Source organism: Cavia porcellus, unplaced genomic scaffold, assembly GCF_034190915.1.
Source record: "Cavia porcellus strain 051 isolate PalLab524CR breed Dunkin Hartley unplaced genomic scaffold, mCavPor4.1 scaffold_20, whole genome shotgun sequence".
In the NCBI taxonomy this organism is placed as follows: Eukaryota; Metazoa; Chordata; class Mammalia; order Rodentia; family Caviidae; genus Cavia; species Cavia porcellus.
The window spans coordinates 4,073,655-4,099,613 of record NW_026947503.1 but is presented as its reverse complement, the minus strand read 5'-3'; the positions used below and the strand labels follow the sequence as shown (position 1 = coordinate 4,099,613).

General features: G+C 40.0%; 1 protein-coding gene across 10 annotated transcripts in view; it reads left to right on the top strand.

The window, feature by feature from the left end:
• Positions 1-25,959, top strand: part of Znf236 (zinc finger protein 236) — a 142,091-nt gene that overhangs the window by 93,606 nt on the left and 22,526 nt on the right. For 7 of the 10 annotated variants that reach the window (XR_010041346.1, XM_063231419.1, XM_063231421.1 and 4 more), the window contains 5 exons: positions 3,711-4,070; positions 5,295-5,440; positions 5,534-5,774; positions 6,212-6,391; positions 15,036-15,223. Coding sequence is in view for 9 of the 10 variants with exons in the window: in XM_063231419.1 (XP_063087489.1) it covers positions 3,711-4,070; positions 5,295-5,440; positions 5,534-5,774; positions 6,212-6,391; positions 15,036-15,223 (1,115 nt within the window). In the remaining variant the exon portion in view is untranslated. Of the gene's footprint in view, positions 1-3,710; positions 4,071-5,294; positions 5,441-5,533; positions 5,775-6,211; positions 6,392-13,960; positions 14,043-15,035; positions 15,226-25,959 lie in introns of those variants that run through there. The other 3 variants (XM_063231424.1, XM_063231423.1, XM_063231420.1) reach the window with 2 other exon arrangements.

The window sequence follows — 25,959 nt, the reverse complement described above, 5'->3', positions numbered from 1 at the left end:
CTATATGTCTCACTTATTTGTATGTCAAATCGTTTTTCTCTACCAGGAAAGTTTTCTTTCATGATATCTGTGAAGATGTTTATAATGTCACGAGTAGTATCTCCTGCTTTTCACTGAATCCAGTTAGTCTTAAATTATTCTTCTTGGTCTCATTAGCAGCTGTTGTACTGATTTCTCATGTTTCCTTGTTAGTTTTGAGAAATCTTTCTTTCCTGGTCACTAACTGCAAGCCTGTTCTCAATATCTGAGATCCTGTCCTTACATTACCCTAATCTGCTTCAGATACTTTCAGTGGAGTTTTTGTTCTTCTGGATATCTGTTTGAATCTGCTTTATGGATTCCATTTTTTTTCCTGTGTTGTGCTTCTATAATTTGTTTAAGTTTGTCTATTTTTTTTTTTTTTTTGTCTGTGTCTGCTCTAACATCACTAAGCATAGTATGTATTTTGGTAATCTCTGTAATTATTTCAGAGATTATTTCTGATTCCATTGTTTCCAGAACCTCATTCAGTTGCTTTATTACCACTTGAGAGAGCCGTGGTGTAGGGGGTTTTGGATTTTCCAGCCTCATTCCCCTTTGAGTTTGCCTTTGGTGAACTGGGTGTCTGAGGTTGTGTGTTGCTTAAGTGCCTTCTCATATCTTTTCCATGGAATGCAAAACAGTTATATATAATATATAAGACTGTAATATATTAATTGTGCCCTGAAGGATTATGATTCAAAATGGATTAAAGAGAAAACAGAAAAGTGGGAAAAGAGAAAGAGATTATATATAGGTTGGAGGACAAAGATGGATTCCACAAACTTGGGGAAATTGATGCAGAGGACTGCAGGAAAAGGGAGCTAGAAGCGATGAAAGGTAGAACAGAGGAAGACCACACCCACAGCAGGTTGGGGCCCACACTTGCACTCAAAAAAGAAAAAAGAGAGAAAGAGAAATAAAAAACAGACAATAAAACAAACAAGGAAAGAAGAAAAGAAAAACAACAAAACAAAACAAAGCAGTCTGTTCCAGCATTGTCTCTGGGTTCACGGTAGCCAGCCTGTGGAGACAGTGTCTCATGTCATGCCCCTGCATCCCCGCAGCCAGGAGCTGCTTTGTGATGAAGCAGTAGACCGCGTTAGCAGGCCTGCCCCAGACCAGACCAGACCACTGGGCTCCTGCAGGCCAAGCAGTTTCCACGGCTCTGTGCCCAGCCAGCAGCTGCTGGAAGAAGCCGGCAGCGGCCTGCTTTCAGCTCCAGAATGGCTCTCTCCCGTGAGAGGACTGAGCCCCCTGCACGCACCGCTGGCCGGCACGGTCCTCCACATCCGCCATCCCTCCATCGGGGAGTCTGTCCACAGAGGCCTCTGGAGTCTCCACAGCCCCTGTGACTGTGACTGCACGTCCCAGGTTCTAGCTGCTCCCCTCAGCAGCGAGTCTGGCTGTCAGCCACTGCCTTCTTCGACGAGGTTTTTCTTTTTGCTCTCTCTGTGGGCTTTGATTCCAACTTCAGATTCCTTGGTCGAAGACACCCATTTCCTTCCTTCTTGCCGTCCTCATGATGCTATATTCCATCTAGATGCTGTCTCTCAGAGAGGCTGTTCTCTCTGCTGCTCACCGCTCCACCGTCTTGCCAGTAGTCATGTAAAACACTCTGTGTTGGTCTCACTCAGGCTTAAGAAATTCAGTTCGTTGGACTTGATAAAAACTATAGAGACTTGGCAAGTCTGATGACAGCTACCAGTTTGTAATACTTTTGTTTTTTTCATGAGACAGGGTCTCACTGTGTAGTTCAGGCTGTCCTTGAACTCACTATGGAGCACACACTGACCTCAAACTTACAGCCTCCTGAGTGCTAGGATTACAGCTTTGTACCACCATGCCTGGCTGCGTTGTAATACTTTTTATGTGAGGGGGAAAAAATCTGAGGAAGGAAAGAATTGTTTGGTTTCCATGGTCGTTTTTTAATCTTCATCTGATGCAAGAACCTGACAGTCCACTGCCTTTGCTTCTTGAATTCCACACAATGCATCCTTGGTAGAAGGCAGCTTTCCCTCTCCTGCTGAGTGTGGATTCGGTCTGCCATGTGGAAGCATGGTGACATCAGGCCATTCACTTCTCTGAGTCACAGGGTCCTTGTGTATGAATTGGGCTAATGATAGTACTTCCCTAGTAAGGAATTTGCATGTATGAAGACATGTGAGTAGTTTAGAAAAGCATTTGGCATGTAATAAGCTCAGGGTGTTAGTCATTGTCACTATGATTCTTGAGTTGTGACCATCAAATTTACTTATATTCTTTATTTTTTATTTTGAACAAAATTAGACAAATGAGTACAAGTGACATTTCATCCATTTATGTTAAGTCTTGGAATTGTTTTTTTCTTCAATCAGATTTTATTGTTACATTTAGATATACATAAAGATCACATTTATCATAGAGAATTTGTACCTCAACGTGATATAACTTGATTATTTTCCCCATTCCCCTCCCCTCCCCTCACCCCCTTTCCCTCCCCATTTATAATAGCTTTGTTTCCATTTTTTCCTTTTTCTCACTTTTTAGAAAACTTTTCCTCCTCCTTTGTTCCCCTCCCGCTTTGAACATTTTATTCATATTTTCATAGTATCTGATATTTCGATCCTTATTTATACTTTCAGTTTCTCACACTAGAGAATTGAGATTATTTTTGATGGACTGATATTTGGAACAAAAATGTGTATATGCAAATCATTTATTCAGCCTCTTAGACATGTAGGTTTCCTGTCTGATGAGGTTTTTTCCTATATATATCTCTTGTGTCACACTCAACTTACTGAGGCCAAGAAGGTGTCATCTGTGTATACCTCAGCACGCCAGCTGAATGGGTTTTGTATGTGCAGCGGTGCCTGGCAGTGTTCACCGTGATGGGCACCTTTGTTTAGTGTACTGCATTTGGCTTGGAAGTCCAATGCAGTTTGTATAGACAGGGAATAGAGAGAAGTCCAAGTGGAAAGCAAAACTGCTTTCCATACCCTCTGTCTGTTTGTGTGGAGACCTGTGAAGACGGGCAGCTTTGGATCTGTTCTTCTCAGCCTCTTGCCTGGGCCGTTGGTGACATAAGAGCCCTGGATTTCTGGGTGGTGGAGGGAGAAAGGAAGAAGTTCTTTTTAACCTGAGCGCTTCTGGAGCACGACTGGTGCTGATGACACATGGGTGGCTTCTGCTTCACAGTAATGATGTGAAGAACCAGAGAGGATGAAGTGCGTGTGTGACATTAGCCACGTGGCTCTGTGCCCCAGAATGTACTTCCTGTATACATTTTCTGGCTGTGGAGCTTCCTGTACTAGCATTCTGGATGTTCCCATTTGTCAGAATATAAAATAAAGAGATACTGAAACGTCAGTGCAGTCCCCTTTATAAAATTAAAGAAAAGTGAGAGTAATACAGCCTGGGCTAAGTCCAGCTACTTACTAATTTCTAGTAAAGATAAATACTCCCATCATTGCTCAACATATAATGCAGGAGTTTCAGGACACTAACCTTGGAGGGTTGTGGAAGTACCAGATGTAAATTGTAAACAGTCTGCTGATAAAGTGCTGCCACTGCCTGTGACAGGTTATGGGTGACAAGGTTTCTTGGAAACACTCAGCTACATATTTAGCACAGGTCACCCACCCGAGTGGCCGAGGGCATCCGGAAGTGTAGACGGTCTCAGCCCCGCTGATTCTTGGCCGGACTTTCCACAGGTCAGAAGCTGTTCAGCTGTCATGTCTGCAGCAATGCTTTTTCTACAAAAGGAAGCCTGAAGGTGCACATGCGCCTGCACACCGGAGCGAAGCCTTTCAAGTGCCCGCACTGCGAGCTGCGCTTCCGCACATCCGGGCGGAGGAAAACTCACATGCAGTTTCATTACAAACCAGACCTGAAGAAAGCCAGGAAACCTGTGACTCGAAGCTCCTCGGAAGGACTGCAGTCTGTGAACCTTCTCAATTCCGCCTCCAGTGACCCTAATGTGTTTATCATGAACAATTCTGTCCTAACAGGACAATTTGATCAAAATTTGCAAGGGCTGGTGGGCCAGGCTATTCTCCCTGCCTCAGTGTCAGGTAGGTGCTGGGTTGGGCATGGCCCAGTCACTACACTGATTTACATCCTTCTCCTCTGTTCCACATTCAGTGGAAGGTTTTATGCGGTTTTGTTTTATACAGTTACCTTTCTACTCTTTTTTTGGTCTGTTACATTTGCTTTTGAAGCCCATAGTACTTTGGTTAGTTGCTTTCTTTTTTTGGCAGTACTAGGGAATGGATCTAAGGCCTTTGCTCTTATATCCCAAGGGTTGTTTTTTTTTTAAATTTTTTGGAGATAGAATCTTGAAACAAGGCTGGGTTTGAGCTTGTGATCATCCTGTCTCAGCTTCCCAGTGTAGTAATATAGGCATTGCCACTACTAGATTTTGTTTTTACTAGGTTTATTTCTTTCTCAGCATTCTTAAAATATAGTAATGAGATATATAATTTACAAATATTTATTAACACAGTTTTTAAAGTAGTAGTTATCAGTGGGTTATGGTGATACATGCCTGTAGTCTTGGCACTTGGAAGGCTGAAGCAGGAGGATCCTTGTGAGTTTGAGACCAGTGTGAGCTATAAAGTAAGCTGAAGGCTAGCCTAAACTGCATAGTGAAACTGTCTCAAAAAGAAAAATAAAAGGGTAGTAGTTATCCACTTGTCATTGTGGCATATAGTATGTGAAGAGTATATGAACAGCTGGGTTTCTTTGGATACTTACAGTAAATGTGACAGTTCTTAATAGCCAGCAAATACCCTGTGCCGCCTCTTTCTATGTTTTTGATTTGTAGAACAATTAAAGCTGGGTTGTTCTTGTTTAGTGGTTGCTGCTATTTAAAACTTTGAGATTGGCTGGGCGCAGAGGCTCTTGCTTATAATCCTAGCACTTGGCATTCTGAGGCAGGAGGATCCTTGTAAGTTCAAGACTAGCCTGGGCTACGAAATGAGCTCAAGGCCAGCCTGAACTGCATAGTGTGACCCTGTCTCAAAAAGACAAAACAATAAAATAAAACTTGAGCTAACCAGTAGACTCACTTTTCTGATATGTTTAAAATAGGTAATATTATCTATTTACTAGGGATTTTTTTGTGATAATTAAATTACATAGCATATACATGCCATATAAATATTAACATATCTTAATTATATCATGTTAATATAATATATAAAACTTAGGTATTTGAAAGTCCCTGTGTAAAAAATGAATTCTTTTAGATTTAAAAAGCATTCATAATATTCTTTTCCTTTTCTCTTTCTGGCCAGCTGGTGGCGACTTGACAGTGTCTCTAACAGATGGGAGCCTGGCCGCCCTGGAAGGCATCCAGCTACAGCTGGCTGCAAATTTGGTTGGACCAAATGTTCAGATTTCTGGGATTGATGCATCCAGCATCAATAATATCACATTGCAGGTATGATAGCTGACATGGACTTCCGTGCTTTTAGATTGTCTCAATTCACGGAAGTATGGGATTTTCATGGCAGGTATCTGTGTTGGTTTTCAGATCGATCCAAGTATTTTACAGCAGACGCTCCAGCAAGGCAGCCTCCTTAGCCAGCCATTCCCAGGGGAGGCTGGGGGTGTGGCCCCACAGAACACTGGACAGACCTCCGACAGCACAGTCCCAGCCAGCGTCGTCATTCAGCCCATCTCAGGCCTGTCCTTGCAGCCCACGGTGACATCTGCTAACCTGACCATTGGCCCGCTGTCTGAACAGGATTCTGTGCTGACCACCAACAGCAGTGGTAAAGATTGTTCACTTTTGTTTATTTCACCAGCTGGAATTTCAGTCTCTTGCTTATACTTGCTTATACTCATACATTTAGTCTTAGGATACTAACGATGTCATTTTTTTCCCTTGTGGTGAAACCCACTAAATAAAATTAAATGTCCTAAAGATAAAATAAGCTTTCATTCATCAGTGGTGTTTGTGCAGTATATGTGTGTATAGATGAGCATACTTGTATACTTTACTTATTTATTAATTTTGGCCATGCCAGATATTAAAATCAGGGCTTTGCACATGCTAAGCAAGTCTTATTTTTGCAGAAGTAATTAGAACTGACTGATGTGTTATTTTGACTTACCTTTTTGAAATAACAATTTAACTGTGATACTTTAAAACAAGAAAAAAACTATTATTTTAGAGCTCAACTTTGTCTTGCTTTGTGTTGATGAGCAGGGACGCAGGATCTCACTCAAGTAATGACTTCACAAGGCCTCGTGTCCACCTCCACAGGCCCCCATGAGATCACCCTGACCATTAACAACTCGAGTCTCAGCCAGGTTCTAGCCCAAGCTGCTGGCCCTACTGCTGCGTCATCCTCGGGGTCTCCACAGGAGATTACTCTGACTATCTCTGGTTAGTAAGTTGACGTTGTAAACATGCTTTCACCCATCATTTAAGTCTGCCAGACTGTATTTCTTTGCCGCCTACACTCAGCTTTACATAAAACCAGTGCATAATAAGTATTTGTAATTTATGTGATAAATTCAAAATTAATGAAATCTAGCACCAGGTATTAAAAACTGTAGTTTGTCTTCTTGTTTCCCGTTTGAGTGATTATATAATTATACGTTCATTAATAAATGTTTAGAATGTCAATTAGCTTTGCCATGTATTTGCCATGTTTTTGTTTAGCAAAGATCAAGGAGACATAGCTTCGTGATTATTGCTGTGCTCTGTAAGCTGAAGGAAAGTCACTGGTGTGAGCTTTCTAAACAAGAACATTGCAGAGACCCATGGTGTTTGCCCCATTCTCATGACTTCAGAATTCCACTTAGATTATGCATAAAAAGTTAAAATGTGATAGAACATTGAAAAGTAGGTAAGTAGGCAGAAAATACACTGGGCAAGAAGACTCACTTTAAATTGGCAAGTCATGCATGTGTCCATCACTGGGCCCCTTCTCTTTGTGTGTGCCTCCTTCTGTCTCCTGTGTCGTTCATTCTCAGAAGCATGCTCTGGCTTGAGTTAGCTTTGGCAGATTTACCTATTGTGTTTTGTCCATATGATTTCAGCTCTGAGCTCTTCACATTAACTAAGAGTTATTTTTAAAAATTTAATAACTTTTATAGTCCTTACTATGTACCAGATACTATTCTAGTAACTTTTACAAATATTAACTTATTTGTATATATTACATATAATAATACATACCAGTAAATCTGAACTCTTTAAGCCTCATAGTCAACTTATGACGTTGTTTTTATATAGAAGAAAAATGTTTTACTGGAAATCAAAATAACTTTTGTGGAGATATGTGTGGAGAGCAGGTTTCCCCTGAACAAATGTAAATCAGAGTGGACAAAGTACAGTACCAGGCTGACCCAACCTTGACACTGACCAAGGGTGCTTCTTTTGTTTTAGTGAGATTTCTGCAAAATTAATGATGAAATTTTAAAAATGTTTATATAGAAGAAAAACAAAAGATTTGCTCTTTAGGAGGATGTCTTTGTTCCTTTTAACGTGTGAAAAATTTGAGGAACTATTTTTAGAAAAACTTTCCTTTCCAGTGATATGCCATGATTGTTAAATGCTACTGGATGGCAAGAATTGATACTGAATTCTATTTGATTCAGTAACCTTCTATCTTTCATTATATATGTGTCTGAATTTTAATGTTGGAAATACAGAAGGTTATTTTAGGAAAGGTGTTCTGTTGATCAAATTAACTTTCTTTGAGTACCCCTCCGTATAGCAGCCACTGTACTAGGTCCTATCAAAAACACATTTGTGAACTGGACTTTTGTTTCCCCTGCGTTTTCCTTTTGTTGGCCATTTTCTTATGTTATTGCTTATAGATATATTTAAAAGTGCTGGATCATATAACCGTAGGTTTAAAAAATTACTTTAAAGGATTTGTTCTAGAAAACTGCTGATCAGGTATCGAGGTAGAGTTTCTCTAAGCTTTGGACTCAGAATTTCTTGTTGTCTCCCTTCTTGGTGTTGCATAATGAGAGCTGGGTGCAGATACTCTTACGTCTACATTTCTGTAACCCACTCTGAAGAGGTTTGGGAAAACATGTGCTTGGTAGGCCCTTTCTACAAACACCTAGCTGTGCAATGTAAATTTTCAGCTAGTTTGTAGGAAGTTCCTTCCTGTATTTGTGCATAGAGTTGTAAATGCTTGAGAATGGCAGTATTGAGCACACAAGTAGTCCTTAAGGTTTGTGGCCTTCTAGCAGTTTACACATTATAATGCTTGGAGAAAAAAAATTAAACATGGCATAAAGGCCAGGGCAGTCCTTTGCCTCCTCAAATTAAATCTTGTACATACAAAGCAAAAGTCCTTTTATCTGATAGAGCCCAATTATTAGGAAAAAGTGATATAAAATAGGAGTGAGGAAATCAACAGCTGAGTACACTGAATACTGACTCAGAGGTTTTTGGGTATTGGCATGCTCTGCTGTTAAAGTCCTACATGCTTTTTATTTCGCCCATATTTGTGTCCATACACACTTACTTGTGTGTCTCAGGAGTGGCAGGAGGAACAGATAATGGTCAGCAATTGTAGTGCAGCATCTTCATCTTTTGATGCTGTTCTCTCTCAGGTATTAGGTTGTGTTGCTCACAATTTGACAGCAGAGTTTTTAAGACAGCATACCTTTACCAAGTCTTCTGATGCATTCAGGATGGCTTTTATTGAAAGCCAGCAGATTTTTATTCAGCAGGTTTTTTTTCCAGCTTGTTTTTAATTCATACACTCTAGTGTCTGTACTATCAGTTACATGGTAGAATATCCAATAAAACCACCAGATTTAGAACCAGTAGCAAATAGGTGCTTGTAGGATTTTATCTAGACCTATGAATGTGCACTTATGAGCACCCAGAGCCCTTGGGGGCGGGAAACAGGCCAATCAGACACCTTGGCACTGGCTCAGTAATTCGTTCTTTGTCAGTCACTTGAGAGGAGTTCTCCTACTATTTGATGATGTCCCTTAGATCCATTCACATGTTTTTGCTACAGTTGACATTGGAAATATTTTCAACTCCAATGAAAGTCTTAATGGAGGTAAAGTAGAATTCTTAAGTGTTTGAAAATTCTTCATGGCTTAGTTGTGAACTAAGTGTGAAGAAATACTGTCATGTAGGTTTGTTGTGGGTTTGTTTTCATTTTTCCTTGAATATTATTAAAAATAAGAGCTTCGAAGGTGCTATTTTATGTTTAGCACATTTGCCATTATGTAACTTTGATTGTCACTTGCAGACATCACAGTATTTCCGTTTACCTTGAGATCTTAGCACAATTTCATGAGAAGTAGTGACTAAGGGGAAGTACACAGTTGTCAGCACCCATGATTATATTCAGCGAGCCGGTGCCATCTTAGTAAGCAGGAACCAGCTTTTCTCACAACTACAGTTTGCAACGTTAAACTCCTCACATGTACAACTAAAGGTTTAACCAGGAGAGACATTGTAAGGTCTAGGCAACGAGCTTGTGGCAAGGGCAGCAATTAAAAGTGCACTCTAGATGGCACATATGTCAGCTGCCGGCGTAGTCATTCATCACCTGCAGTATCATTCCATAAGGGTTAGAGCTCATGTTCAGTTCTAGGCATCATCCAGCTAATAATGCTTCTGTCAGGTCTGAAGAAATACAGGCTTCTTCCCCAGAGGACGGGTGGTGTTGTCTGAGGTATGCTGTTCAGTGGCTCTGTTGTGCAGATGTCGTGGAGTGCGCTCACCACACTGATCTTGGTGGCACATCTCACCCTGCACCTCAGCTATCGGGACCATCTGCATATGTCCAGTCTGCCCGGACCAAAATGCCATTATGCAGCACATGAGTGATTTTCATCAGATATAGAAGGCCGTGGTAATTACACACACCTTAGCATTCTGATGGCTTCACCTAGAAAGCTATCATTTCTGACTTGGTGTTGGATGTTACTCTGACTTTTCTGGCTGACAGTAAGATAACAAATAGAAAGAAGGCAGCTTTCTAAGATTTTTGAAATACGAGCTTTTATTTAAGGCTAACTTCTTACTAATAAATGAGTCCAAGTAAAATAAGTGACAGTTGCAAGTAACCATCAACAGTTTAAGATAACACATCCATCTAGTGTTCTTTATCTGGTAGAGATTTCCTTTACTTTTTAGCTTATTTTCCAGCTCTGTGTATCAGTTTTGGGAAAAACAATGTTCAGATATATTTGTGCTAAAAGCTAGACTGTCTTTCATACTTCACTGAAATACTTTCTTACCTAGTAATTCACTTACCTGGTAGTAATTCCCAGTAATTCACTATGTGACGAGGATTGTAAGATGCCAAAGAGTAAACAAGTGAGCAGGGTAGACACAGTTCTTTTGTATTCCAGCTCACAGAAACAGTGGGTTGTGCCCTGTTTCTATTTCTTACAGTTGAGCGTACAAGTGCTGCGTTAGCAGCATGTAAAGAGGCATGCCAGTGCCAAGAGGGCATGTTGTGTGGGCTGACTTGGTAGGGTGCTTTCTCTGCGGGGGCCTGGCTGGGCCAGAGGCAGGCTCTGCAGACATTTGCACAGTTCCCTCTGCCAGGAGCTTGGGTTCTCCCTGCCGTGGATGCTTTGGTGTGCTAAGGAAGGCCCTGTAGATGACACTAGGAGGCATGGCCACTCAGGCCCTGAGAGAACTTTCTGCCTCCTTACTGATGTAGACAAGAGCTTTGTCTGAACCACATGTTGGAAGATCCAAAATTAGGATCCCCAAGCCAATGACCATTCCTTCTGTACCATTTGTACTTCAGTGTTGATTTTTTTTCCTGCTGTAATCTTACCCATTTCTTCCTTTCGTTAGTCATTTTGTTTGATTTGATTGCTCTAAAAAGCTGTATCATAGAATGTAATGCTTACTAATTTAGAGTAAGAGAGGCCTTGTGGTTTTTTCTTAACTAAGAGGAATTCTGTTTTGTTTTATAATTGACTGTAGGCTAGAATATGAGGTTATAATTTAGTCTATACTGGCTATAATATCCAAAATATATGGTATATTTTTAAATTGTGTAACAAACATTCCTCTGTAACCTCTTTTTAAAAGTCATAGGTGTGTGTGTGTGTGTGTGTGTGTGTGTGTGTGTGTATGAGAGACAAAGAAAGATTAAATTCTGGGTATCTGTGGAATTCTGACCATCAGCTGTAAGTTCACTCTCTTTCCTACTCTGCATGCTGTGAGATGAAGATGTATTTCTTGTACACAGATTAGAGTGAATGGTGGCTGTGGTCAGTGTGGGTCCCTGGACTAAAGGTGCTAACTCAGCATCCAGCTTTACCAGGGAGTGAGCTGGCCGTCTGCGGTGGGATGCTCCATTCCCTGGAAGCGCTCTGCTTGACATCATTAGTGAGCCCTGGCAAAGCGAGAGACTGAGAAGGGTTGTGATGTGTTACTTTAAGTGGAGTGGTTTTTTAGTGCTTCCTGGAGATCCTGGATGTTTGCTGGTGCAATATTTCCTTAATTTAAAATTGATGGTATTCTGGTAGAATGGAGAAATGAGATGGAGGAGGCATCTGACCAGTTAGGTGGCACGTACCTTTCCTATGTATTTGCTTCCAGGGACTCACAGGTAGTGTCCAGGCAAGTGAAGGTTCCTTCTGGGCAGTGGAGCTCTTCATGGCTGAGGTATGCAAGATGCTCATACTCTACAGCTGGCAATCTTTAAAAACAATAGCATGCCATCTGTGATTTAATCATTTCTTTCATGAAACTTTTTTTTGCCTTAGAGCTAGCTGAGGAAGTTTCTCATTTTTTATGCTATTTTAGCTTTTATATCCGAGGTACTAAGTTTAAAAATAAAGTTGTCAAGGAATTTGATGACACCATAAAATATGAGTTCATAATTAAAGAACAGTTTTGTAGTACTGCAATTTCAGATTTACAGAATTAATACAGAATTTTTTTGTGATCAGGTGAGGTATCTTCTAATCATTGTGGATGTGGGAAGAGATTCTTCCCTCTCTTACCCATTCAGGTCTTAGTGTTACATCTGAGAGTGGAAGTTAAAATGTTGTTTTGAGATTTATCGTGGCTCTTCTGAGAGAAACTTGAAATAAAAACTGTTAGCATTAACCATATGAAATTTATGTTGCCGACTCGTGATACAGAGAATAATGAATATGCATGTGGCTGTCATTATTTTTAAATTTCCCTTGAAGCTGGGGTTTCAGCTGTAGGTTAACTGGCAATTAGCACTTTAACTGATGGCTTTGGAAGAAGAACTGTATATTGCATTTCAGGAATTCAAGAATGGAGGTGAGGTGACTGACTACTTCATACACAGGAATAAAGCACATTCAGAGGTAGGATTAGGGACTGGCGGCTGTTTGTGACCTTGACAACATCCGTTAGGAAACCAGGCACCCTTCCCTGAAAGATGATCCAGTCAGTAAGCACCCTCTCAGGCAAGCAGCTTGGCAGTGGATAGAAATTTAAGATTTAACGGGATGTTTTTTTCTTTCCTTTTTTTAACAAGACTTTTTGTTTAAAGAGTTTATCTGAAAATAGTATTACTCTTTTGTGTTAACATAGTCCACTTTCCATTTTAAGATAATTTTGATGAATAAAATGTGTTCCACTTTTAATATACATAAAAAGCAATTCTTTACTAGCACTATGTAAAGTTATTTTTCTCTCAATTTAAGTACAATCTGTTGTTTATTTCTAATAGCTCAAAAGGTTAGCCTTTCCTTGGATGATGCCTTTTAGACGCTAGGCAGAGATCCCGCACACTTGAGGCTGTACTGTGGAGTGCAGTGGAGTGGCGGGAGCCCTTGGGAGTGAAGGCCAGACTGCGTGAAGGGCTTTCCCTTTGGTTTCTACCTCCTACTCCCTGTTGTCCCATAGTTGTGTTACTTGCAAGAAAAACTAAGATCTTTTAAACTTCTGAAATCCTAAAAATTACATCAAGGTTTTTAGAAGTCACGAAATCTTGTTCTGGTATAGATTTAAGATGATGTTAGCTTTGATGAATAGTAATCTTAGAGATTACTATTTTTTGAGTCAGAGTTATAAAATGAAGTAAGGTTTTGATTAGTGACACATTCAGGAGGAATAGTGGTTAAAGAAAAATAAAGGAAATAAAGGTCTACAATCTTTTTAAATATTGAATCTTAAATTTCATATTAAGAGTTGTAGCTTCTAGAGCAATTTGTATCTTGCAGTTACCCAAGTGGGTGCTTAACAAAATGTCAGCATTCATCCTCTAGGCTCACATCCTTTTAATTCATATTAAGGATGATTCTGTTTAAAAATTTATATATCCCCCTCTTTGTGGAAATTCATCAAATTAGAAGACATGGTTAAAGGTTTTTCATTTGATTTGGAATACGAACTCTGGCATTATCTGAAGTTGTTCTGTGTTTTCCCTTTAATTAAGTCAATATTCCTGATTGTATTTTCTCTTTAGATTTTTCTTGCCAGGTAGTCCAGGAACTTTTTGATACATTAATCATCACTAGAAAGTCAGGTTTATTTTACAGGTGAGGAGAGGCTCTTTGTGTCCTTTATTTAGCAGTTAGGGTGAGGGTGAATTTTGTGCTGTCTAGTAGTAATGAATAGTGTTAGCTTTGCTTTGCTAGTTTGAGGATGAACCCAGGAAGGACTCACAGGAATGGGCCTCCCTCTCACTGTCTTCTCCTCCCTGGGCTCTGTGACAGTGGATGACTGGTTCCGTGCAGTGTCCTAAGGCACCCTTTGCAGTTCAGTCCACTTGTATGACCAGCATGCCCGCATGCTAGTTGCAAGGGCAAGGATGTGCGGAGATAGCCTGAGGAAGGCTGCTAGAGCAGTGCTGTGTAACTGGAGTGCTAGTGCATGCACATCCCTCCACAAATCCACACTCTTCTGTGCACCGCATTGAGGAGCCCACTGTGCAGGGCAGGAGCAGGTGGGAGGGCACACCAGCGTCGCTTCAGTGCACGAGCTCCCAGCCTCCTAATGGTTATACTGCTTTTGAAGGTTCCAGGTCTGTGCAGCACAGTGTGGGACTCCACGAGTGTGGATCTATGGAGGCCTTGTATGTGGAGAGCTCCAGTTACAAGTAAGTAGCCTGGTTACCCCACTGGCCCCGCTTCCTAGGAGAGGCCCTGGACTCCTGAGACCTCGGTCACCCAGGGTGTTGAGAGAAGTCTGTTTGGTTTTGTTTCTAAACCTAGTTAGAATATGTGTTTTTTGAAGTTAGACTTCACTTGTTATCTTGGGTTCTTAGAGCCTTGCACAGTGGCTGACATAGAATGATGAGTGTGCATTTATTTGTAGATAGACAGGGGTTAGGTTGTGAGGTCAGAGGATTTGTGCCTGTATGTGCATGTGTGTTTATGCATATGAAGAATGATTTAAACATTGGTTTTGTTGGTGCCTTCACAGGACTTGGATAATCCCATTCCGAGCCCATCTCACTTGCATAAGAGGCTGTTTGAGTGTCTGTTTCATAGTAGAAAAGGCCCGTCTTTCCCAATTTCTGTACCAGATATCTTGTTTTCTCTTACCATTAGGTGCCAGGGAAAATAATTTAAAGGTTTTTTTGCCTTTTCCAAAGAAAGCTAAGATGATATATAGGATAAGTTAATATTTTAAAGATTGTGTGATGTTTCATTTGATTAGCTGTGTTGCAGAATAAGTAGAAATATTTAAACAGGTAACAAAAGTGAGAAAATGATTGGAGATAGATTTATCCACTAGCTTATGAAATTCATTGTTACTCAGTGGAACCTGTTGGGTTCTTTAGTAGTCTGTAGCTCTGGAAATCCTTGTCTGAGTGTTCTCTCTATAGTAGTAGCAGTGGATTGGCTATAGTTTGTACTTTCACTCTTGTTTTAGGGTTTTTTTTTTTTTTTAAATGTTATACCAATAAAGCAGAGTGTATACCTGTGGGTATTTGGAAACTAAGAAAAGCCTTGTCATAAAATTGGAATGAAAAACTCTGGTTTCCTTGATGTGATTTCAAAAGCATCTGAAACCTGCTCTTCCCGCGCCCTGAGAATGTGTCTTACCAGGTTTTCCCGCTGAACTGCTTACTTTGCTTCTTTTGTAGAGCTTAACCCTACGAGTGGGAGCCTCCCTTCAACAACATCAATGTCACCGTCAGCCATCTCAGCTCAGAACCTGGTCATGTCCTCGTCAGGTGTGGGAGGAGATGCCAGTGTTACACTGACCCTGGCCGATACTCAGGGCATGTTGTCTGGAGGCTTGGATACCGTCACTCTGAATATCACCTCTCAGGTGAGTAACCTTCAGACAGCAGTTGGAAGACTTCAGAGTGTGACTGTGAAAATGTCATTTATTTATTCTGTGCTAAATACATGTTTCTGAACATTTTCTTTCAAAATTAAAGGTATTTTTTTAAGTTAAGAATTTGTTAACCATAAGAAGGGCAGGACAAAAGTAATTTTAGAAAAGTGTATAAGATAAAAATTTTAAAAATCTTTAATCTCAGTACCCAAATTAGGGGGGATTAGTCACTTTGAGCAAGGACAATGTAGAGCCCTTGGTGTATGTGGCAAGCAGGCGCTGCCGGGAAGGCTGGATGTTAGATGTTCGACTGACTTACCACTCAGAGAACATGTCTCAGTTCCTGCTGTGTGACACTGTCAGCTGAGACTTACCTGGTCCTGTCCACCTCTTTACTGTGCTGGTAATACACCATTTTCATGTTTAGGTAAGAATAAGAGTGCGGGGCAGGGGTTTAGCTCAGTGGTGTGCGCACCTGCCTGGCAAGCACAAGGGCCTGAGTTCATTTCCCAGTACCCACTCCCTGCCCCCTCAAAAAAGTAGTCAACAGAACCTGCTTCCAGGTGCTTTTATTAAAGCCTCCCGTCCAACAGACAGTACTCCTGGGATCACCAGTTGGGAGTTTGGTTGTCATTCTGCACATAAGGCAGGCACCTTTTGGAGTCCCTTCGTTGTATTTGTAGAATCTGAATATTCCCTGGGGGTGTCCAGTGCTTTTTCTGTAGAACATGTGCACGGAGCCTCCAGGACTTGGCCGATGTTGCTCACAGAAGCCACATGATCACGGCAGGTAGATGTGCCAAAGAGGGACAGTTCTTCAAAGAGGACTTGAGGACGAAGTGTGGGACTTGCAGTGTTATCCAGTGATGTAACAGTGGTGGCCTTTTGTGGGTTAACCCCTGGCACGGGCAGGTGACTAGCTTTTCCAAAATGCTACTCCTCTGACCTAGCCCTGTGTGAGTCCACTGCCTGTGGTCGAAGTGCAGCGCTCTTCCCTTGTAGTGGAGAAGTGCTTCATTAGGGACTTTCCTGAGTGGTGCCTGCCTGGCCCTGGCCCAGTCTTTACTGTCTTACTTCCACCACGTGCCTCACATGTTGGGATCCGCGCGCAGGCCCACTGCACTGCCCTGCTGTCTCCCTGAACACCCACTGAACTGGTGCTGTCTGTCCTGCTGCCTCCTGGCTGCTCTACACATGCACATGTTCCCTCCTGCACAGTCAGGCCCGGGCTGCGCAGGTCTGAGGTGTGAGCCATAGAGCTTTATGGGCAGTAGAGACAGTAGTGCCTCAGGAGACTGGTGCTCCTCTGGGAGAGTTCCTGAACTGGAGTGCAGTAAGGGTACCAAAATGTGAAACCCATAGTGCTTAATGACATTGTACAAATACTAATTTAAGTGCTAATTTAATACTGATTTAAAGTGTGTACCTTTATTTGAATATATTTTCTATTAACTGACACACTTGGTTTACCATAGATTGATTTGGTAGTTTAATAACTGGAAAAAACAAATTATTCTTAGCTTTATGAGTATTTCTTTAAAGTATAATAGAAGCTTATTTAAATAAAATCATTTTATTATCAATGAGTTATTAAATATTTAAGCAAATGTCTGTAAATTATTATGATTGCTTATTATCATAAGAACATGACCTAAAAATCAGAAAATAGCCAAAAGAAATTAACCAATTTATAGTGATAGTCATCTGGGATAGGTGAGAATTATTCACACAGAGATGAATACTGAGTGGTTTAAATTGGTCCCTGAAATTACATGTGCTCTGTGAATTTAGTGAGGGAGTGAATCCCCTGCAAGCTCTGAAAGGGGATCAAAACAAGTGAGAAAAATCAAGATTCCCTGAAGCAAGTAAAAGGAAAGAATAGTGTAAACATTTGCATTATTATAGATTTTTTAAGTTTGATGGTCACTAATATTTATTTTACATTTGTTTTTGTTTCTTTCTGAAGTTTGTGAAAGAAAATGGTTCTAAAAGCACCCGCTAAAGAAGATGTTTTTAAGTAGTTTAGTTATATGGTATTCTTATGTAGTTTATATCTAATGGGTGAAGTTATATCTATAATAGCAAAATGTTTGCTACAAATATACTTTTGTAAGTATATATTTAAACCTAATTTAAAATTTGACAGTGACTCAGTTATAGAAGAACATTTTGTGAGATAAATGATTCTAATACAGAAAAGGTTAGTTTGTTTTGAGATACCGTTTTATTGTAGTGAAAGTTAAAAATCCAGTAAAGCATTAAGGAAAAAAAAAATAGCATTCACAGTAGCACCAAAGAAATACTTAGTAGTTAGCCTAAGTAAGTGAAAGACCTCTACAATGAAAACTACTATACTCTGAAAAAGGGACTCAGAGAAGATATCAGAAAATGGGAAGGCATCCCTGTTCTTGGCTGGGTCAGAACCAACATAGTCAAAATGACCATTCTTCCAAAACTGATGTACAAACATAACAATCCCAGTCAAAACACTCATAGCATTCCTAACAGAACTGGAGAAAGAAATCCTAAATTCATGTGGACTCACAAGAGACCCAGAATTGCAAAAGCAGTCCTGACTAACAAAAACAAAGCAGAAGGCTTCATAGTCCCAGACTTGAGGTTACTTCACAGAACTACAGCGATTAAAATGACATAGAATTGGCACAAAAACAGGTATGAGAGTCAGTGGAATAAAACAGAAGTTGCAGAAATGACCCTAAGTGCATTCAATTACTCACTCTGTAGCAAAAGGGCCAAAAATGTAACTGGAGAAGAAATAGCCTCTTTAATCAATGATGTCAAGCAAATTAGCTACCCATACGGAGAATCTAGACCCATGTCTTGCACCGTAATATACTAAACTGAAATAAAAATGCATCCAAGAATTAAATGTTAAAACAGAAATGATTAACATGCTGGAAGACAAACATAGGTAAAACTCTTGAAATCACAGGTTATAGGCAAGGCCTTCCTAAACAGAAACCCGGTTGTATAAGAAATAATACTGAGAATTAGCAAATAGGATCATATCAAATTAAAAAGCTTCACTCAACAAAACAAACAGCCAACAGAGTGAGGAGACAACCTAAAGAGAAAAAAATTTTGCCAGCTATTCCTCAAAGAACTGATACCTGGAACAATGAAGGCAAACTTTTTAGAGACGAGTGCCCAAAGTGCAGCCCAAAACCCACGCATATATCACAAAGGGCCAACACTGCAATTAGACCTGCGTACTGAGGTTTCAGTTTAGAAAAAACAAGTCAAACATGAACAAGTTTTGTCTTAAAAGTAATGTGTGCCCTAGTTTTGCCATCACTGATGTAGGATGGACAAAGAACTCAAAAAGTTAGACCTGCCAGAATAAAAGACCCAGTGAAAAATGCACACGTGAAATTAACAGACACTTAACAGAAGTACAAATAAAAGACCCAGTGAAAAATGCACACGTGAAATTAACAGACACTTAACAGAAGTACAAATGACCAATACATACTGGAAGAAATATTCCAACATCGCCGACCATTAGAAAGATGCAAAATTAAAACAATCTGAGGTTCAATTTTACCGCAGAAAGAAGACCATTATTAGGAAATCAAAATATAACAAATGCTGACCAGGGTGTGGGGAAAAAGGAACCCTTGTCCACTGTCAGTGGGCGTGTATACTAGTGTAACTGAAACTAAAGACATCTTTGGAAATGGTGGAGTGGGTAGCAGCACCTGAGCCACTCCAGGATTCAGAATCCAGGAGCTGGAAAGTCACAGCTTAGAGAAGAACACAAGAGCGGGGCTCCCAGGAACGAGGAGGGCTCTAGAAGGAAAAGTGAGACCTAAAGAGACCCCGAGGAAACAGAACTCGGCACGGAGAAGGGAGGGGCCAGTCTGCACTTCCTCCCTGGCTCCTGCCCTGAGCTTCCAGGAAAGGGAGACCAAATCGATAAGGACAGATGAAAGCGGGCACCCCAGAGGCTTCCGGTGCCTAAGGGTACTGTGAGCTGTGCTGAAGGGCAGCATTCTGTGCCCCTGTGCCTCCAGTCCAAGTCCATGCAGCGCTCCCTGAAGAGAGAGCTTGGCCTGACACCTTTATGGGGAAGTGTTAATTGTTTGAACACCTGACTCAGAGCAACCTCAGAATGGCTTCGTTTCAGGGCTCTCAGTATTATGTCCCCACAGTGACTAGGTGAGCTACAGCCACAGTAAGACAGGTGTGCTCAGGAACTGCAGTCAGGCTGGAAGGAGAGCCTCCACGGAGGATGCAGAAATGAAAAAGGCAGAATCGTAACAGATTCCGCCGAAATTCAGATCATTGGTAACTGCGCGTAAAATCTGTAATGTAATGCAATGGAAAATATAGGGGTAGACAGGTGTAGATTCCTAGATACGTATGAACTATGAAAGCTAACCCAGTAACATACAAAAATCCTCAGTAAAACAGTGCCAATTAATGAAATCGGGGGGAAAAAAACCTACCAAGAAAAACCCAAGTCCAGACAGATTCATTGCTGAATTCTAATAGAACTTTAGAGAAGATTAAATGCCTTAAAGTCTTTTTAATGAAATCGAAGGAGAAGCAGCACTCCCAAAGTCATTCTGGAAGCAAACATTATCCTGATTCCAAAACCAGAGAAGGACCCAACCAAGAAAAGAGAACTACAGGGCACGCTCTTCAATGAACATTGATACAAAAATCCTCAGTAAGACAGTGGTAAACAGAATACAGCAAATCATCAAAAAGATTGTGTGTCGTGATGAAATAAATTTATTCCAGGCATACAGGAGTGCTTTAACACACACAAACCAATAAATGTAATCTACCACTGAGTAGACGCAGGCACAATATCACATGATCATCCCAGTAGACACAGAAAAGGCATTTGGTGAAATCCAGCATCCATTCATGTATAAAACCACTGAAGAAGATCCACTTAGAAGGTCTTTATCTCAGTGTGATAAGTGCCATTGAGGTATGACAAGCCAATGGCCATTCTAAATGGAGAGGAGCCGAAAGTTTTTCCTCGAAAATCAGAAAAAAGACAAAGATGTCCAGTATTACTACTGCTGTTCATTATAGTTCTGCGGACACTAGCCAGAGCAATTAAACAAGAAAAGAAATAAAAGAGATATAGATGGGAAAGAAAAAAAGTTAAATTGTCATTACTTGCAGATGATACGACCTAAGAGACCCCCAGAAAATCCATTGAAAGTCTTCTAGAATTAATAACTAAATTCAGTAGTGTAGCAGGATACAAAGTCAACATTCAGAAATCAATGGCATTCTTGTATACAAATAATAAACTCATGGAGAAATTAGGGAAACAATACCTTTCCCAAAAGCATCAAGAATAATAAAATATTTAGGAATTAACATAGAGAAGTAAAAACTATGATACTCTGAAAAAAAAAAAAGAGACTGAAGAGGACATCAGAAAATGAAAAGATAACACCTCTCCTTGGGTAGCCAGAACTAATATAGTCAAAATGGCCTTACTGCCAAAACTGTTATACAGATTTAATGCAATCCAAATAAAAATACCAATAGCATTTCTCACAGAAATAGAGAAAGCAATCCTAAAACTCAAATGGAACCAGAAGAGACATAGAATAGCAAAAGCAATTCTAGGCAAGAAGGGCAAGGCAGAGGCATGACAGTCCTGGACTTCAAATTATACTACAAAGCTACAGTGATAAAAATAGTATGGTATTGGGGGGAAAATCCCAGACATGTGAATCACTGGAAAGGATAGAGGATAAGAGCATATAGAAACAACTCCAAGCACATTCAGCAACTTATCTTTGACAGAAGGGCCAGATCTTTTCACTGAAAGAAAGATAGCCTTTTGGGGGCTGGGGATTTAGCTCAGTGGCATAAGCACCTGCCTTGCAAGCCGGCAGTTGTGAGTTCGATTCCCGGTACCGATAAAAATGAAAAAGACAAATAAAAAGAAAGAAAGAAAGAAAGAAAGAAAGATAGCCTTTTTAACAAATGTTTGCTGGGAAAATTGGCTCTCCACATGCCAAAGATTGAATCTAGACCCACATCTCTTATTATGCACTAAACTAAAATCCAGATAGATCAGATATCTAAACAGACAATGGAAATTTTCAGTGTGCTAGGAGACGAAACAAGTGAAATTCCTTAAGACGTGTAGGCAAATACTTCCAGAACTGAACCCCAGTTCAGAAGAAATAATACCAAGATCAACAAATGACATCCCATCAAATTGCAAAGCTTCCCACAACAGAGGAAACCACTAACAGAGTGAAGAGACAGCCCATAAATAGGAGAACAGCCTTGCCAGCCTCTTGGACAAAGGACTCATATAATAATATATTTATATATGACTGTAGAATATATAAAGAAAGTAAATGATAAATTCTCGAATATATAAAGAAAAGAATTAGACCCCTAAATTTAAAGGTCCCCTGAAAAACTGACACCTGAAATGAGTGGCACTTCTGAGATGAAGAAATACGAATAGGTATAGTAGTCCTTAGTTCACAAACTTAATTCATTCAGTGATTCTGGAAAAGATGGCCACATTCATGCTTTTGTGAGAAGGATGGCTGCAGTGATGCTCATAACCTTACGTAGAGTTTGCAAACAAAAACAAACTTTTGCAGATGCGTCTGTGTTACAAACAAAAACAAAAGCATTCATAAACTGAGGGGCCACTGTACTTGAAAAAATCTTTATGGTCACTTCCATTCAAGAAATGCAGATTAAACAACCCTGAGATTCCATCTCACTCCAGAAAGAATGGCCATCATCAAGAAATCAACCAGTAACCAATGCTGGAGAGGCTGTGGGGAAATCCATACACTTCATTGTTGGTACGAGTATAAACTGGTCTGACCACTGTGGCAAACAGTGTGAGAAGTTCTCAATAAACTAAAAGTAGAAATGCCCTTTGACTCAGCTGTCCCCCTTTTGGTATCTTCCTGAAAAAGTTAGACATCAGACCACAGTGACACGTGCGTATCCATGTTTCTAGGAGCACGATTCAAAATAGTTAAACCCTGAAGCAGCTTGTGAGTCCGTGAACAGATGAATGGAGGGCTTGTACACAGTGGAGCCCTGCTCTGCCACAAGAAGGATGAGCGCATGTGGCTTGTAGGAAGACTGATGCACTGTGGGACTGCAATGTTAAGTGTAGTAAATCAGTATTCCCCAAGAAATACGACCATTGTAAACTAAACACACACACTAATAAAGTAAGGTGAAATACACCTGCAAATAAAAGTAACTTTGTACAGAACATGTGAAAATGTATATTTTAAAATTTCTTTCTCAGTCATGAATTTGGGCTGATTTTTTTCCCCAGACTTTGAACTCCTGAGGGGTGAGGAAGCCTAGGCTACAATTTCATGTTGCTGCTTGACATTGATGATCTTGTAAGGAAGTGAGTGTACATTAAGAAGTCTCCTCAAGAAACAAAATGATTTTCAGTTTTACTTTGAAAATACAAAAATAAGTAATTTTAATCATATTTTATATGAATTCTTTCATTTAGAGACTTTGATTATTATAGATAATTGACCAGGTGCAAAAACTTATAGCTTGATATTTTGATATATAAGTGTAGTTTTGGGGTCTCAGTAAAAAGTGAGAACTTTACTGTGACATGTTTTATTAGCCCCCCTGTTCTAAAGTGACAGCGTTTCTTTGTTGTTGTTTTTATGATTTTAGTTCTTATGTATTTTTAAAGCAGCAACATTTCTTGTAAACATAATGACTAAACTTGTCTGTCTGGCCCCTTCTTTTAGAAGCTTTCCAAACTTCTTGCTTTTCGTAGCTTTGTTGTCTGCAAGTCACTCACTGACTCTGGTTCTGAGTACCTTGGAATTTGCTCTGAGGTGCAGTGGTCTACTCCCCGCTCCCTCTTTCCTTCTCCTCCTCAGTAGTGGTTGTGCTCATCTTCACACTGAGCTACATCTCTGGTCCTGGCTTGTTTTTTTTCCTTAAGACAGGGTCTCAGGAAGCTGTCCAAGCCGGAGTAACACTGGCAGTCCCGCTCCTCCCTACCGACCAGAGCACTTCTGCTCCTGTCGTACAAGTTGTTAGGACTGTGCAGTTATTAACTGCAGACGCCAGAGTTCTGAGGAAATCATGTGGCAGTAGGAAATTAGATTGCTTTATAGCTACCTGATGGCGATGCCATAAATTTATTATCACGTTGAATGTCACTGTCATTGAATGTCCTTGGTCAGTTCTTTCTTTTACCTCCTTGTATTGTTTTTTAGTATGTGCCTCTTAACCTTATAACGTTAAAAATAGTGTCATTTTAGTATGTAACTAACACCCAACATTGTTTCACTGTATATAATTTAATCACACCTACCCCCATCACCCTCCCTTACTGTTTCCATACCGGGGAGCGAACTCATGACTGCACTTGCCAGGCAGGCACTTATGCCACGAGTTAAATCCCCAGCCTTTTTCTTCTTTTTGTCTAATAGTCTTCCTTTTTCTTTCATGGGATCCATTTTAGATTCCACATGTAGGGAAAACATTTGCTATTTGCATTTTTGAGTTCGACTTACTTTGTTAATGTGATGGTTTTCCAATTCACCCATTTTCCTGCAAATGATACAATTTCATTCTTTTTTATAGCTTAATAATATTCCATTGTATATAAGCACATTTTTTTTGGTATCCATTCTTCTGTGATGGATACCTAGGCCACTTCTGAAACTTGGCTGTTGTGAATTGTGGTGCAATAAGGTTGGGTATGCTGATATCCCTATAGTATGCTGACTTTAATTCCTTTGTTTTGAAACAAGGTTTCACTCTGTAGCCCAGAATGGCCTTGAACTCGGGTGATCCTCCTGCTTCAGCCTCATGAGTGCTGAGATTACAGACATTCACCACCCCCAGCCTATTTATTTTTTTGAGGAACTTCATGCCAATTTCCACAGTGGCTTACTAATTTACATTGCTGGCGGCTGTTCAAAGGTGCCTTTTTCCTGCATCCTTAGCAATAATTATTGTCTTTTGTTTTCTTGATGATTACTGTTCTGACAGGTGAGATAGAATCTCAGTGTAGTTTTGATTTAAATGTCCCAAACAGTTAAAGATATTGAACGTTTTTCCATACACTTATTAGCCATTTGTACTTTTCTTAAAATGTATCTGTTCAACTCATTTGCCCATTTATTATTTGATTTTTTGAGTGATCTACATTCCATGTTAGAATAATAGGTGGCAAAACTTCCATTCTGTAGGCCAGTGTGACAAACATGCCAGAGGGCACACGTTACTGTGTTTTTCTGTTAACACAAAAGATGTTTGTGTATGAGTTGTTGTTTTCTAAACTAAATCTCCAATATTCGGGTTTAATTTTTGTGTGGGCATTTAGTGATCATAGGTTTGGGGTTACAGTTCGGTACTTGGTTTCTGAAAGCTTTACCATCTCTGCTATAGGCTCTCTTTGCTGTGTTGGTTGTTTCTCTTGCAATGCAGAAACTGTTTAATTTTATGTAGTTCTGTTGATCTTATTACTTCAAGTGCTATCAGAGTCCTGTTGAGGAAATTTAATCTATGTCTGTGGCTTCAACTGTCTCTTCTGTGTTTTCTTCTAGCAGTTTCAAAGTCTCAGATCTTTTGTGGGAATTCATATATATATGTATATATGTATGTATGTATATATAATTTGAGACAGGTCTCGCCATGTGATCCAGGCTAGCCTCAGACTCACTGTCAGGCCCAGGCTGGTTTTGAACTCAGTGATCCTCTTGCCTCAGCCTCCCAAGTACTGGAATTGTAGGCATGTGCCACTATGCCCAAATTCTCAGATCTTATATATAGGTCTTTGAATGATTTTAGATTGATGTTTGTATAGGTTGAGAGATAGGGATCTAGTTTCAGTCTTCTACATATGAATGTCCAGTTCTCCCAGTACCATTTATTAAAGAGCCTGCCTTTTTTCCAGTGTATACTTTGGGTCCTTTGTCAAGAATCAGATGGCTGCAGTTTCTTGAGTTTGTTTCTGTATCCTGTGGGGTCCACTGTTTTAGATGTCTGCGTTTGTGCCAGTACCATGCTGTTTTTGTTACTGTAGCTTTGTAGTATAATTAGAAACGTGGTATTGTGATATAGTACTTCCAGCTTTGCTATTTTTGTGTAGGATCACATCCTCTGTGTTTCTGTGTGAATTCCAGGATTGTGCTTTCTAGTACCGGGAAAAATGTCATTGGCATTTTGTTGGGAATTATGCTACCTTTGGTTGCTCCTAGTAATACAGGCATTTGTCAGTAGTCATTCTGCTGATGCAGGAGTGGGGTGGTCTTTCCGTATGCTGGGATCTTCAGTTTCTTTTTCTAGAGCTCTGTGATTTCCACTGTAAGGATCTTAGTTGTCTTGATTTGGTTGATTCCTAGGTATTTTTTTTAATTTTTTATTTTAAAGAGAGTAAAGCAAAAGAGAACAGAACAAAGCAGATCAGAACAGAACAAAGCAGGCAACACAGTATTTCACAACAAAACAACCAGACATCGACAATAGCTACCATGATGTCTCTTTTCTTCGAAATAGTTGAATATACCTTCATACACAGTAATGTCAAACATAACAGTATAGTATAAAACCATTCAAAAGAATGAAAGCATTGCAGGACTTCAAAACCAAGTAACAGGAAATGAACAATGGCTCCAATAATATCTCATTTTCCTAAAAAAAATTTGTCTATACCATCACACAGAATACCATCAAATAAACACAATGGGATAAAA